General features: G+C 37.5%; 1 protein-coding gene across 12 annotated transcripts in view; it reads left to right on the top strand.

The window, feature by feature from the left end:
• The window catches only part of ERC2 (ELKS/RAB6-interacting/CAST family member 2), a 907,015-nt gene that overhangs the window by 278,777 nt on the left and 614,221 nt on the right, over positions 1–14,017 (top strand). For 10 of the 12 annotated variants that reach the window (XR_009222735.1, XM_058561380.1, XM_058561351.1 and 7 more), the window contains exons 4-5: positions 659–733; positions 3,587–3,628. Coding sequence is in view for 11 of the 12 variants with exons in the window: in XM_058561380.1 (XP_058417363.1) it covers positions 659–733; positions 3,587–3,628 (117 nt within the window). In the remaining variant the exon portion in view is untranslated. The remainder of the gene's footprint in view (positions 1–658; positions 734–3,586; positions 3,629–14,017) is intronic. The other 2 variants (XM_058561400.1, XM_058561371.1) reach the window with 1 other exon arrangement.

Raw genomic sequence — 14,017 nt, 5'->3', positions numbered from 1 at the left:
ATCTGGCTTTAACCATTTTTGTCTCTCCTCTAACATTGTTGATATTAATACCAATTTTTATTTTTTGACATCATGAGTGCATAAACATATCACCCACAGATGTGATTTTGACCAAGGACCGAAACTGTAAATTAGGAAACAGAGATTCACAGGGTTTCATCAGATCAGTTCACTCCAAAAAGTGACACAGTTGTACTGAAAAGGTTTTAAATTGCTCATTTCAAACCTACCTCAGTAGCAAAATGCCATGCATGCAGCGGATTTGCAACCACGTTAGTCATTTTCTTTCCTCCGTTTCCTTGCTGTGTTTGTATTGGGAGCACAGGGTAATGTAATTTAGTAAATTATGATTTGATGGCTGGGCAACAGCCCCAGTGTTGAACAGTATTTGGACCATGATTACTTGCTGGCTTTGTCACAGTTGACATTAATTATTGATGGAAGTTTCAGAAATAGCGCATGTGCCAGGAGCTTTTCACTGGAACGCAGGCTCCAGGCAGGAGGGATGCTAAAGAGGGTAGGGGAAGAAGCACCTGTGGCTTGTTTATGTCTGTGCACAGTGAACCTGGACTCGGTGGGCTGAGTGGTGCCAGTGTAAAGGTCATGGTGTAAAGGAAGGATGAACCGTCAGGCTTATTTCTATCGTGTTCCTCCCCAGGAATTGCACCGAAGAAGCCAACTTCAGCCGGAGCCAGCAAAGACGAAGGCTCTCCAGACTGTCATTGAAATGAAGGTAGGAGCTGTTCACATTTGTCAAAAACAGCTGTGCCTCCGGAGTTTGTTCTAACTTGATGATGCCTAACATACACGCTAGAAATGAAACTTGTGTTTTTCTCTGGGCACCCTGGTTGGTGCTTTTCTTTTGGACCTTTTTGCCTTTCCGGGTACATTTAATTTATTGGCCCTTTAATTAAGATGGCTTTTCTGGGCAAAAGAATAAAGGGCTCAAGTATCCCTTGGCTGAAAGCAGCTGGGCTCATTTCCAGAGCGTAGCCAATGCTTTCAACCCTAAGGGAGGTTTTGTGTGTGCTTTAAAAGTAAATTTCTAAAGCTAGAATAATTCTTTTTTTCCTCCCATTCACAATACAATAAAAAGATACCTTTGAGAAACTAAGATTTGGCAAAGAGAAGTTGTTTTATATGCAATGGAGTCGTTAAATAATTAAAATTATGCTGTCAGCAAAATTTACTTTTCAAAGAATAATACTTTCTCATGACTCCAGTATTTTCTCCTAACCAAGTCTGGAAGTGATAACAACTTATTAAATACTCACAACGTACCCTATTTAGCTGTGGAGGCATAGAGATACACTATTTAAAAGAATCAAAGATCCTCCTGGATGGATTTAGGGCATTTAAGGAATAATGAAGTAAATGATGATGGCCAAGCCATGATCTCTGTTTAAGAAACAGATCTAAATGAAAGCAAATTGCTTTGTTAGTATGTAGAAATTTGAAGTCTTTTTACTTTCAGTGTTTGCCAGAAGGAAACAAATAGTAGAGTATTTATCTTAAGAATAAATAATTCTTGATTTAAATTGTTCCATGAGGGAAAAAATTATGTAACGACAATGGTTGCAATCTGGTAATTCCACAGTTGAGTTTAACTCTTGAGAGTTTGTTGGTCACTATCAGCCTAGGAGAGAATTCTAAGCTTGCTGATAGGATAATGATTTTTCTGTCTTTCTTGTAGCACATGATTTTGAATTGTCTACCAAAAAATTCCCAAGTCCTAGGGAAAAAGAAACTAATACGAGCTCTTGAGTTCTTGGCATGTACAGTTCTGACTTGGGATTTATTTTTCTAGTCAGTGACGATGTCTTCATCCAAGTGGATTTTTGTTGAAATAATGTAGAACATTTGCTTTAAAATGATATGTCTCACAAATGAGGTTACATGAGTCAAGGCACTCATAGAACAATTGCAGCAAATTTGAAAAATATCATCAAAGAGACCAAATACCAATAGGATTAAAAAATAATTATTAATCCTGGCTCGTCAATTGTTTTGAATTTATGTAACTTTAACTTATTTTGAAAAGAAACTTATTTTATACCTGGTGGGGAGTGGTTCATAACTGAGATTTCATCCTCACCTCACATTGGAACCAAACCTGAAACTTGGTTAAGGCTTTTTTTTTTTAATTAAAAATTTTTTTTTAATATTTGTTTTTTTTTAAAAAAAAAAGGGAAAAAGAAAAGACAAAAGATTTTATTTTTTTATTTTTTATTTTTTTGCAAAGAGTCATTCAGTCCCCCTTCCGCCCACCTCCACACCTATCTTCCCAGTCTCTAGCACAATTAGTAGAGGAAAAGAGAGTGTATATAAAATCTATTTACAAAGTATCATTTTTTTAAAAGAAGAAAGAATGAGTTCCAGAAATCTATGAAGAAACCAGGAATGACACCTCTCCCAAGGCAGTGGGCATTTTCTTGGTAAAGGTTTCTATACAGAGATAATTAATACTTTTTTGTGACTTTTATAAGTAGAAAATCTGTTTGATTCTGGCTTACTGTTTCTAGTATCATACGTTTTATTAGAAAAGAAAAATATAGTAAATAAAAACACTCGTTTAGGCTGTTTGCATGGGAAAGCATAAAAACATGATTCTGGGGGCAAATTCACGTCCATATATTATCAGTCAGTTGAGTCTGGAGTTTTTCTTTTGTGGATGCCAATGATGCTGATTTGTAGAAGAACATATTTTTGGGACGAATGATGATCAATATATTTGTCAGGGAACTGAGCCTGAAGTTTTCCTGTTATCTTTTGGGTGCCTGTTAATTTACAAAGCACTGCCTTCTGTTTCGTCAGTGGAGAAGGCTGGGTCCCATTAGCATCTATACTCAACAGAGAGAAATTGAGTTATGGAGGCAGCTGGTAAAGAGTCATCTCGTCAGCCTCATTTGTAGCTTGTGACAGAGGCTGCGATCTCGTCCGATTTTATACATTACACTGTGAAAGGGAGGGAATATTGGAAACCCACGTTTTACAGCCTTAGGGTTCACTACCAAATAGAACTGACCCTTAAACCTGGTGGTTGGAACTTGAGGCACGGTTGTGTTTTATCTTAAACACCTTTGGGTAAACATCAGTGTCATCTAGTGCCTTGGTGAAATCTAAAATTAAAAGGAGGTTTCCTAGAATAAATTGGATGTGTAGTTTCAGGCAGATGACATGAATTAAGGGTTTAGAAGTTATCCCTACTTGTTCCGTGCTTTTTAGAGAAACTGAGGGTGAAATTCTGACCACTCATCTTCTCCACACATATACTTTGCATCAACTTGAAAAAGATGTTGGTTGTGAAAATCTGTGAAATCTTGCCCTAATTCAAGCACTTTTAGAGCCATGGTCTGGTAGTTCTAGTAGATCTCTACGTACCCCTCTGGACTTTTAGAGTTGTGAAAATATGTGTCTTTGGGGTGAGTGTTGGGGAGAGCTATCTGCTTACATCAAAGCAGGGGGGCAGTTTTCTTGCAGCCATCACATCTACTGCCAGCCAGTTGAACCAGGGGGCTAAAGTCACCTGAATGAAAATGAAAGGAAGCAAAGTGAATGAAGTTATTTGTGATTTATCTTCTTGCAGGAAGCTCCAAGTTTTAATTTTGATCCTGATTTGGTCTGGCAGGTATGTTCCAGGTTTGCACTTAGAACATTGTGTGTGTTTCTTAGAAAAGTTAGTTTTCTCGTAGATCTTGTGATGCTCCTCCTTTTCTTGCTTTTGTGTCTAAACATTCTTTACTAAGCTCCTCTTTTCTGCTCTTGTGGAGAACTGTCAATAAAAATGGCAGTTAAAAGGCTTTTTCCCTCTTTTTACTTTCTTTAATGTTAATTCCTTTGCAAGAATGTGTTTTTAATCTACTTTTATTATAAATTTGACATGACATAAACACAGTGTGCAAAAGTTTCACTTTCTTTGCTTTATTCATAAAGCTGTACCCAGGTTTTTTGTTTTTTTTTTTTTTTTTTAAAGAAAATGAATTACAGTAATGACAGTATTTGTCAGATAATCATCTCATAAAATTTTTTCTTGGTTAGTTAGAACTTCTAAATGAATGAAAATTTAATTCAAATTGGCTAAAGCCAACAGGAAATTCATTAAAAAACACGAATATTGCTTCAGGCACAGCTTGATCCAGGGGCTCAAAAGATGTTAACAGATCCTATTTTCTCTCATTCCATCTCTTATTTTTGCTTCCTTCATATAAGCTCTATTTTTAAACATCCTCTTTCTGCCTGTCTGAGCAAGATGGCTGCAGCTGCTCCAACAATCACAAAAGAAAGGGATAGGGAAAAAGTTGTATTTTTAAAGAATACAAAAAACCAACCAACCCTAGAATAATGATAATTATTGAGCTAGAGCATAAAACTTCACTCCAGACTTAATACCCATGCTGAAAAGAAAATGCATGGAGTTCCCTAGTTCTCATTTGCTTAATAAATTAAATGACACTCATTCATCAAGAAAAACAAACTTTGTGCTAGTGCTAGCATTAAATTAGCAGAATTTATCAAATAGGACATATGTGTGTAACATAAGGGTTTTAGTAAAAGTTGCAGAAAATATACTTGGTCTGGTGAACTTGTTGACTAAAGTGGATTAAGAAGCTAGGGGCATAATGTCACTATGCAATGGTATTTCTGTGGCAACTGAAATGAAGATTGTGAATGTTTAGCTTTCCAGTCCCATGACCGGCCAGGGCACTTTTGTGTCATGAGTGGTTCTTTTTTTTTTTTTTTTTCCAGTTTTATTGAGAAATAATTGACATACATCACTGTGTAAGTTTAAGGTGTACAGCATGATGGGTTGATTTACATATATTGTGATGATTATCACAAAAGGTTCAGCTAACATCCGTCATCTCGTATAGATACAATAAAAAGAAAAGAAAGAAGAAAAACATTTCTCCTTGTAATGGGAACTCTTAGGATCTACTGTCTTAACAACTTTCCTGTATATCATACAGCAGTGTTTAACTACAGTCATCATGTTCTACGTTACATCCCTGGTACTTTTCTTATAACTGGAAATTTGTCCCTTTTGACCACTTTCCTCCAATTTTTCCTCTCCCCCATCCTCCGCCTCTAGTAACATGTCTGATCTCTTTTTCTATGAGTTTGGATTTTTTTTTTTTTAAGATTTCACATATAAGTGAGATCATACAGTATTTGTCTTTCTTTGTCTGACTTATTTCACTTAGTGCGATGCCTTCAAGGTCCATCCATGTTGTCACAAATGGTAGCATTTCTTTATTCTTTATGGCTGAATAATATTGTGTGTGTGTGTGTGTGTGTGTGTGTGTGTGTATGTATTGCTGACTTACAGTTGTGCTGTTGATGAAAGAAAATGACTTTGCATTCAGGTGCTAAACTCCAGTGGTGAGGTGGATCTCTTGTTATTAAAACTAAAACTCAAGCCTTGTCTTTGTGCTCAGGCAGATGACTGCTGTTCTTCTGCATGGGGTTGAACTGACCGGCAGTTGGATTAAGTTTCCTTTAAACGGTATCTTGGTGTTTGGTCAAATTCAGTTCCACCAGGCATGGAAGGGATGCACTGGAAAATTGAAAAGGCAAGAGCTACTACTTCAAAACTTTTAACAAGGTCACATAGCTAGGAAGGGAGAGATTTGGAATCCAAACCTAGGCCATTGAATGCATCCCAATTCCCGGTGTGAACTTAATTCGAGTCCTGGGATCCAGTTAAGAACACTATGAAGTGGCTGCAATGTTTTCATTGTCTCTAGGGCCTACCTAGGTTTACTTTATTTATCTTTTGAACTGTTACTTGTTTGTTTTGAACTGTTACTTGTTTACATTGCACTCTACTTAGAATTATCTCTTCTCTCAGGGTGTTGTGTTCATAGGAAATTTTTGTCAACCTTCGTTTTTCTAGTCAAGCCATTATGATGGCCTTTAGGCTTTAAAAATTTGCCCCTGCTCCTTTTGTGGCCATTAAAAAGAATAATAGCAATAACAACAAAAATACTAACTGCACCACTGGTGACAACCCACAGCCTGAACTCCACTACCACACATGGAGAGCCAGGCTCAGGGCACTTGATGTGTAATAACCTGAGAGAAGGCATCATTATCCCCATTTCACAGATGAGAAAGCCATGGTTTAGAGAGGATAGACAATCTGCCCAAGGTCTTACAGCTAGTCAATTGGCAGCTGAGATTTGAACACAGTTTTCTCCTTCGAAGTTTTTATACTCTCTACTCCTCTAGTCTGTATTTACTAAAGATGGCCCATAGGTTCAACTGGTTTTTCTTTCAACACTTACTTTGGAAATTATGCACTGAGGTTTTCATTATAGAACAGGTTGAGGCAGCTCATGAGAGCTGGAGAGGTCTATTTGACATTTTTGGAAAGGTGTTGTATTTTGTGCTATACGGCAAGATTAATCCTTTTTACATGTGTGTGGTATCAGCCCTCCAAATAGGGCTCCAAATATGTATCCTTTGGCCAACATGTGCCCTGTTTTTTCCCCTGAGTTTTAAATCTTGCCCTGAAGTCTTTATAACAACGTGGAACATAACTCATTCAAACTTGCAAACTCTGTGTTTTTGATGTGCACTATCTATTTATGATACCAGAAATTATCCTTTAGCTTATTTTTTTCTTGAGAAATTTCTTCATCTTCTCATCTTTCAACTTAAAAAACAACTTTGTGCCATTTAACTATTTTCCTTAAATAAGGGGGAAAAAATGTGGGTTTTAAGCGATAGCCAGAAAAAGCAAAATGTCAAGTTAAATGTTAGCTCTGGATGATATATGGTTGTCACTGAGAAGCAAGTAAGATTAAAAAAAAAAAAAAAATGAGACTTCTTTCCTTTTTTGCCCAAACTTCTTAAGATGTGTTTGATTCTAAATGTTTGAGTTGCCAGTTGATAATTCCTGCTATAAACGGGTTTAGTTTGTGTGGATTTAACTCCTGAAATTGAATCGCAAGCACCAGTGTTTACTGAGCAGCTAGTTTTTGCACACCACCATGGTGGGCCTTTCAGAAAGACTGAGTGCTCAGTCTTTAAGAGACTAATGGAAGGAAGTATATAAGGCAGGATCTAATTAATGACCTAAGAACAGCAAAATGGGCTAAAGGGGCTCAGAGGATTTCAAATGACAGAGGGGCAGGGACTGCTTCTTGGACGAGGTGACATTTAAGGAGAGTCTTGAAAAATTGGCATGATTCTAATAAAGGGGAGAAGGATGGCTTATAAACAGTGGGAACCGTGTGAGCAAAGGCAAGGAGGCTAGAAAGTTTGAGGAGTATTTGGGGAAGAGCAAGTCATTCAGTTTGGTTGAGAGAAGACTTTTTAAGTTTAAAAGCAATAGAAGATCAAATTAAACCATGATAAAGTAAGAGAAAAGAAATAAGAAAGATAAAAGCTGAAATTAATGAAATAGAAAACAAACATATACTAGAGGGGAACGCCAAAGCCAAATGCTGATACTTTGAAAAGATTAACAAAAATGACAAATCCTGGTTAGAATCATTGAGAAAAATAGAGACAGCACAAATAACCAGTATCAAGAATGAAAGAGGGCATCATTATCAATCTTATTGACTTAAAAAATATGAGGGTAGGGGCTGGCCCAATGCACAAACAGTTAAGTGCACGCACTCCGCTGCAGTGGCCCCGGTTTTGCAGGTTCGGATCTCGGGCGCGCACTGACGCACTGCTTGTCAAGCCATGCTGTGGCAGCGTCCCATATAAAGTAGAGGAAGATGGGCATGGATGTTAGCTCAGGTCCAATCTTCCTCAGCAAAAAAAAAAGAAAAAAAAGAGGTGATTTTATTAACAACATTATGATAATAAAGTTGAAATTTTGGATAAATTCTTTTAAAAACACAATTTGTCAAAACTACATGAGAAGAAATAGAATATCTGAGGACTCCTATAAAGAAGATGATTCTATAATTTAAAATCTTGCCACCAAAAAGAAAGCAACCTCCAAAATCCAAAAACAAAACCATACAAAAAAATTGCAGGGACAGATGGTTTCTTCAGTGAATTTTACTAAACATTTGAATAAGAAATTATATCAGTCATACAAAAACTATACCAGAGAATAGAAAAAGAGAGAACACTTCCCATCTTATTTTATAAGGCCAGTATAACCTTGATATCAATATACCCAACAAAACCATTACAAGAAAGAAAAATTACAAGCCATCTCATTAATGTTGATGTAAAATATTTTAGTGAATTGAATCCAATGACAATGAAATGACATGACCAAGTTGTGCTTATTCCAGGAATGCAAGGTTGGACTAATATTTGGAAATCAATCATTAACAGGATAAAGGAGAAAAGTTAATAAAATTTTAATAAATGCAGAGAAAGCATTTGATAAATGCAACATCTACCTGTGCCAAAAAAAAAAAAATGGTTTTAGGAAACTCAGATTAGGAGAGGATTTTGTTAATCTAATAAAGGGTAGCTACAAGAAAGCTACAGCAACTGTCATTTTTACTGGTAAAATATTGAAAGCTTTACTTATAATATAAGGAACAAGATAAAAATGCCTGTTAGTACCACTTCTATTCAACAATGTTCTGGATATCCTAGGTGCAAGAATTGGAAAGGAAGAAATAAAACCACTTTTATTTACAGGCACCATAATTGTATGTGTAAAAAAAATCTCAATGAATCCATATATAAACTATTAGATCGGGGCTGGCCTGGTGGCATAGTGGTTGAGTTCACGTGCTCGGCTTCGGCCGCCCGGGGTTCACAGGTTTGGATGCCGGGCACAGACCTACGCACTGATTATCAAGCCATGCTGTGGCAGGCATCCCGCATATAAAGTAGAGGAAGATGGGCACGGATGTTAGCCCAGGGCCAATCTTCCTCAGCAAAAAGAAGAGGATTGGCAACAGGTGTTAGCTCAGGGCTAATCTTTGTCACCAAAAAAACCCCAAAAAACTATTAGATTAATAAATGAACTCATCCAGATAACTGGTCAGTATTTAAAAATGAATATTTTTACATACCAGTAACAAACAATTATAAAATGAAATTTAGAAAACAATCTCATTCACAATGGTATTAAAAAACCCAAAATATCTGGGAGCAAGTTTTACAATGGTTGTACAAGACCTAGTTTAAATAGAAGATACAAAACATAATTAAATGTGGAATAACCAAAAACTTGAAACAAATGAAATAGGTATCAACAATAGAGTGAATAAATAAATAGTGGAATATTCATATCATGAAATGCTGTGTGGCAATGAGAAGGAACAAGCTTTTGCTGTATGGAACAACATAAATGAATACCCCTAAAACAGCGTTCAAAGAAGCCAGACACAAAAGGACATATATAATATGATTCTGTTTATATGTGTTCCAAAACCAGGCAAAAGTAATCAATGGTGTTAGATGTCTGGACAGTGGTTAATCTGGAGGAGAAGGGAGGGTGTGGAGGTTGAGAGGGGGCATAAAGGAAGCTTCTGGAGTACCCGTAATATTCTGTTTTGTGATCGTGTTTGCATGTGCCCAGGTGTGTTCACTTTGTCGTAATTCATCACGCTGAAAACCTATGTTTTGGCTATCTGCTTATGTATAATATACTTTAATTAAAAAGTTCATTTAAAAATAAAGGGAGAATAACTCAACAATAAAAACAAAAATAATCCTATTAAAAATTGGTTAAAGGATTTGAATAGACATTTCTCCAAAGAAAACATACAAATGGCCAATGAGGACATGAAAAGATGACCAGTATGATTTGTCATTAGGGAAATTCAAATCAAAACCACAATTAGATACAACTTATCCCCCACTAGGATGGCTAAAATAAAAAAGACAACAAGTATTGGGGAAGATGTGGAAAAACTGGTCCCTCATATATTGATGGTGGGAATGTAAAGTGGTTTAATCCATTTTGGAAAACAATTGGGCAGTTTCTCAAAACATTTGAGTTACCATATGACTCAGCAATTCTCCTCCTAGGTATACACCCAACCAAACTGAAAACATATGTACCCACAAAAACCTGTACACAAATGCTCATATCACTGTTATTAATAATAGCCAAAAGTTAAAACAACTCAAATGTCCATTATCTTGTATGAATAAACAAAGTATGCTATATCCGTACAGTGGAATATTCGGCAATAAAAAGAAATGAAGTACTGATACATGCTGTAATATGGATGAACCTTGAAAACATTATGCTGAGTGAAAGAAGCCAAGTGCAAAAGGCAACATATTTTATGATTCCATTTATATGAAGTGTCCAATATAGGCATATCCATAGAGACAGAAAGTAGATTTGTGGTTCCTGGGAGCTAAGGGGAGGAGAGAAAAAGGAGTGACTGCTAAGGGGTACAGAGATTTTGGGTGATGAAAATATTCTGGAATTAGATAGTGGTGATGATTGCACAAACCACTGAACTGTATACGTTAAAAGGGTGAAATTAATGGTATGTGTATTACATATCAATAAAGCTATTAAAAAGTAAAGATATTACAAAGGAAAAGATCAATAACTTCGATTACTTAAAAATTAAAAATAAAAACAGAACTATAAAATAACCAACTGGGAGATGTACTTCTAAGGTTTATAGTAGTTAGAGATTTAACATTCTTAATATATAAAGAGGTTATACTTATCAATGTGGAATAAAAGCTTAGGAAAATATTTAACAAAATGTTGACACTACTTCTGGATGGGGAGATTATAAAGGATTTTTTCCTATTCTTTTTTCCCCCTAAATTTTTATGTTTTCGATAATGTGCATTCATTATATAGGAATGATCAAGAATTATTATTTAGGAAAAACAACAATAAGTTTGTTAGAAGAAAAATCATCAATCAAAAAGCTTAAAGATGCATAATTTCTTCTGTTCTTGTTTTCTTTTGAACTGAGAAGGCCCCAAAGGGGAGAAGGTTAGATTATTTATGGAAATTGAGACTTTCGCTCTGCTGCTTACTGCTTCTCTGAGCTCCAGCTTTCCTATCTGTGATGTGGGGATTAAAATGGATTAAGGCATGGGAAAATCCTAGCACATGAAAGATGCTCAAGGAATCTTTTGCTTCTCCATCCCTTCCCTTTCAGTCTGGAAATTGAGTTTTATCTGTAAAAAAGAGGTGGCACATTTGAGCAAGGACCACCAGAGAGAAGGAATTTAACAAGCTCAGGCAGAGTCTTAGCTCTGAATACACGCACAGTTTGCTTGTGGAAAGACTTTAAAAGCGTCTTTGAAAGGAGAAACCAGTGGAGAAAAAAATAGCAACTCCCAGTGGGCCTGTGGCATAATAAATGACCTAGGGATTTAGCTTTCTGGCTGTTGAGCCTTTGGCAAGTCACTTGTCCCCTCTGGTTCTCACTATTCTCATTAATAAAGGGATTGGACTAAGTGTCCTGCTTTAAAAATTCTATCAAGTCTGGAGGCTTGGTGACTAGCAATTTGGACTCTCGAAGGGCCTGCCTGGGGAGTCTGAATTGACATGACATTCTTGCAAAGTTTAAATCTTTGCTTTGTTTGCTCTGTATGGGCCAGCCCTGGCCAGGCCAGCAGCCCCTGCCCTCTCCCTTGCTGGTGCTCAGGTTCCCAGCCTATTGTTTATTTAGGGATTGCAATTTCCTTATTGGCGTGCGCCCCCGCCAGCAGGGTTGAGAAGTCAGCCACAGGCCTCATGTGAACTTCCCCTTTCAAGTTTCAGTAATGACAGTGTACTGGCCTTCACATGCCTCATCCCTAAGGCATGGTCCGGTTTCCACATCCATCAGGCCACACTGGTGACTTAGGGTGGCCTGAATTCCTCTGCCGCCTGTTGCATTTTCCATGATACAAGCTGGTTGAACACAGAAGGATTTGCGGTATGTTTTAGAGATCCTAAGAATGAAGCCCCAAACCAGGACTCTTGGGGGTGTTTGGGGGGGCGGTTAAAAGGAATGGGAAGAGCAAGTTCAGTTGCTAGAAGGCCAGGAAGGATAACTTCAAAGAGAGTTGGAAGAGAATAGAGCGGTCAGATGTCCATCCTTTTATGACACCCTGAAATGCATTCACTATTTTGCAAAGTAGTATTTCATTGAATCTCTGGGAATTCAAACCCTCTTTGTATTCAAATGTGTGTGAAAGATTACTCCCGTCCAGCCTTAGGGAGGGTGGGGTTGCACACACGAGGGACTACCCTCTCATCTGGAAGCAGTTTCTGAAATTTCTTCCTCCCTTTCCTCTCTCCCCAACCTCTTCACTATTTTCTTTTGACCTTGCTCTGTGATCTTTAAAGGCTAAAAGTATCATGTGGAAAAAAGGACCAAAATAGCCCAGCTTCTAGGTGGCACACCTTCTCTGAAGCCAGTCTCTCCTGAGGTTGGCCCGGGGATGGCAAGGTCCCAGTATGTGGCCTCCTCTCTTCTTCTATTTAAGGGAAGGCTATGTGGAGGGAACCATTCCAGTTTATTAAAAGTGTTAAAAAATGATTAAAGAAGACAATTTAGGTGATACAAACAAACTTTATTTAACACTTCATGAAACAGACAGTCTCCATTTGGAGAACTGCAAAATGGGTCAGAAGGCACGAAACTTTTATAGGGTAAAGAATAAAGAACAAGGAAGAGAAAAATAGATGGTATCTTATTGGCTAGGGTCATGTAGTCAACCTTGTTTGAGGTGAACGGGAACAGGGAAATAAGTGTAAAGCCCAGAGTTGGCTTGGTGTTTGGCGACTGGCTGACTGGATATACTGCGTTTCTGGTCAAGTGGAGCATTTACAGGCACTTGAAAGTTATCTAAGTTTTGGTTTGCTGATGTGGCACCCTGGGCAGGAGCGGCTCCATCTTGGGTCTAGAAAGTTATTTCAACAAAGGGAAAATCTTAGGCAAGTTGTTTACCTTCTGTAGGTCTCCTGACCTGTAAAATGGGTGAAATAAGTTATTAATTCATAGCATATGGGGAAGATTAAATGAGATTTACTAGCACAGTGCTTGTGTTAGTAATCAATACACGTTAGCTGTTGTTGTTATTAACTGCATTTTTAATACGAGAATGGAGAAACGTTGTTGGCTTTCTCTAGTGCTATTCCTTCTGTATCTTCAGATAATGCAAATATATTTATATTTTTAGTGTAAACAGGGAAGAAAAGATAGATATAAAAAAGAAATCTTTTGATGTGTTTTTTTTCCCCCAACCTGAGGAGCTTAGAAATAAATACAGATTTTTGTGTCACCCCATCTTGAAAGGGAATGTTCTTGGGTGAGACCAAGTCATTAACAGTTTTTACTTATTCCCTAGATGATTCTGATGAACCTAGTCCCCGAATTGGCACTGAGGAGCCTCTGCATTAATGTGTGTCACAGGCACATGGAAGTAATTTTGGTTTAGTCCGTGCTCCCTTCCATGCATTGGGAATGTAGAAAGCTCTCAATATTAATTGAAGCAGCTTTCTATGTAGGGCCGATACTCAGCTGAGAGGTACAGTTATTTAATAACACGAGTTGTTAAAATGTTGAAATACTTCTGTGGTTACTGCAGACCCCCAGAGTACCCTTCCCTCCAGCCCTTACGCTAGGACCCCAAAATCCAGCAAATAAAGAGTTAACCCTTGGCCCTGCAGGGACTTCTCAGACCTAGTTCCAGTGCTCCAGGTGGTGTCTGTTCTGGTTGGTTCTTGCCCTGTATTGTACTAGTTGTTGAATGACACAGCGATCACCCCTGACTCCATGGGATTTAAAACACTGGGGTTCAGTTTCTGATTATGGTAATACAATGCCATTGAAACTGCCCACCTGTCACCAATGATATCCTAATTTTTTTCTTAGTCTTTATTCTCTTCAAACCTTTCTTTGACTCCCTTTCTCTTGAAATGTCACTCTCTTATTTTCTGGGACATGATTTCCATCAATTTTCACCCCGTTTTCATTGGGTTCCTCCACTGTTTTCTCTATACTTGATTCTTAACCATGTCTGAGAATTCTTTCACCTCTAGATGTTGATCCATTCTCTCTACTGTCTCAACTTCCGTTTTGGCTTCTGTTTTTATTACTAACTTCCCAAATGC

This window comes from Diceros bicornis, chromosome 2, assembly GCF_020826845.1.
Source record: "Diceros bicornis minor isolate mBicDic1 chromosome 2, mDicBic1.mat.cur, whole genome shotgun sequence".
Taxonomy (NCBI): Eukaryota; Metazoa; Chordata; class Mammalia; order Perissodactyla; family Rhinocerotidae; genus Diceros; species Diceros bicornis.
The sequence above is the reverse complement of the archived record's forward strand: the minus strand, read 5'-3'. Positions and strand labels throughout refer to the sequence as shown.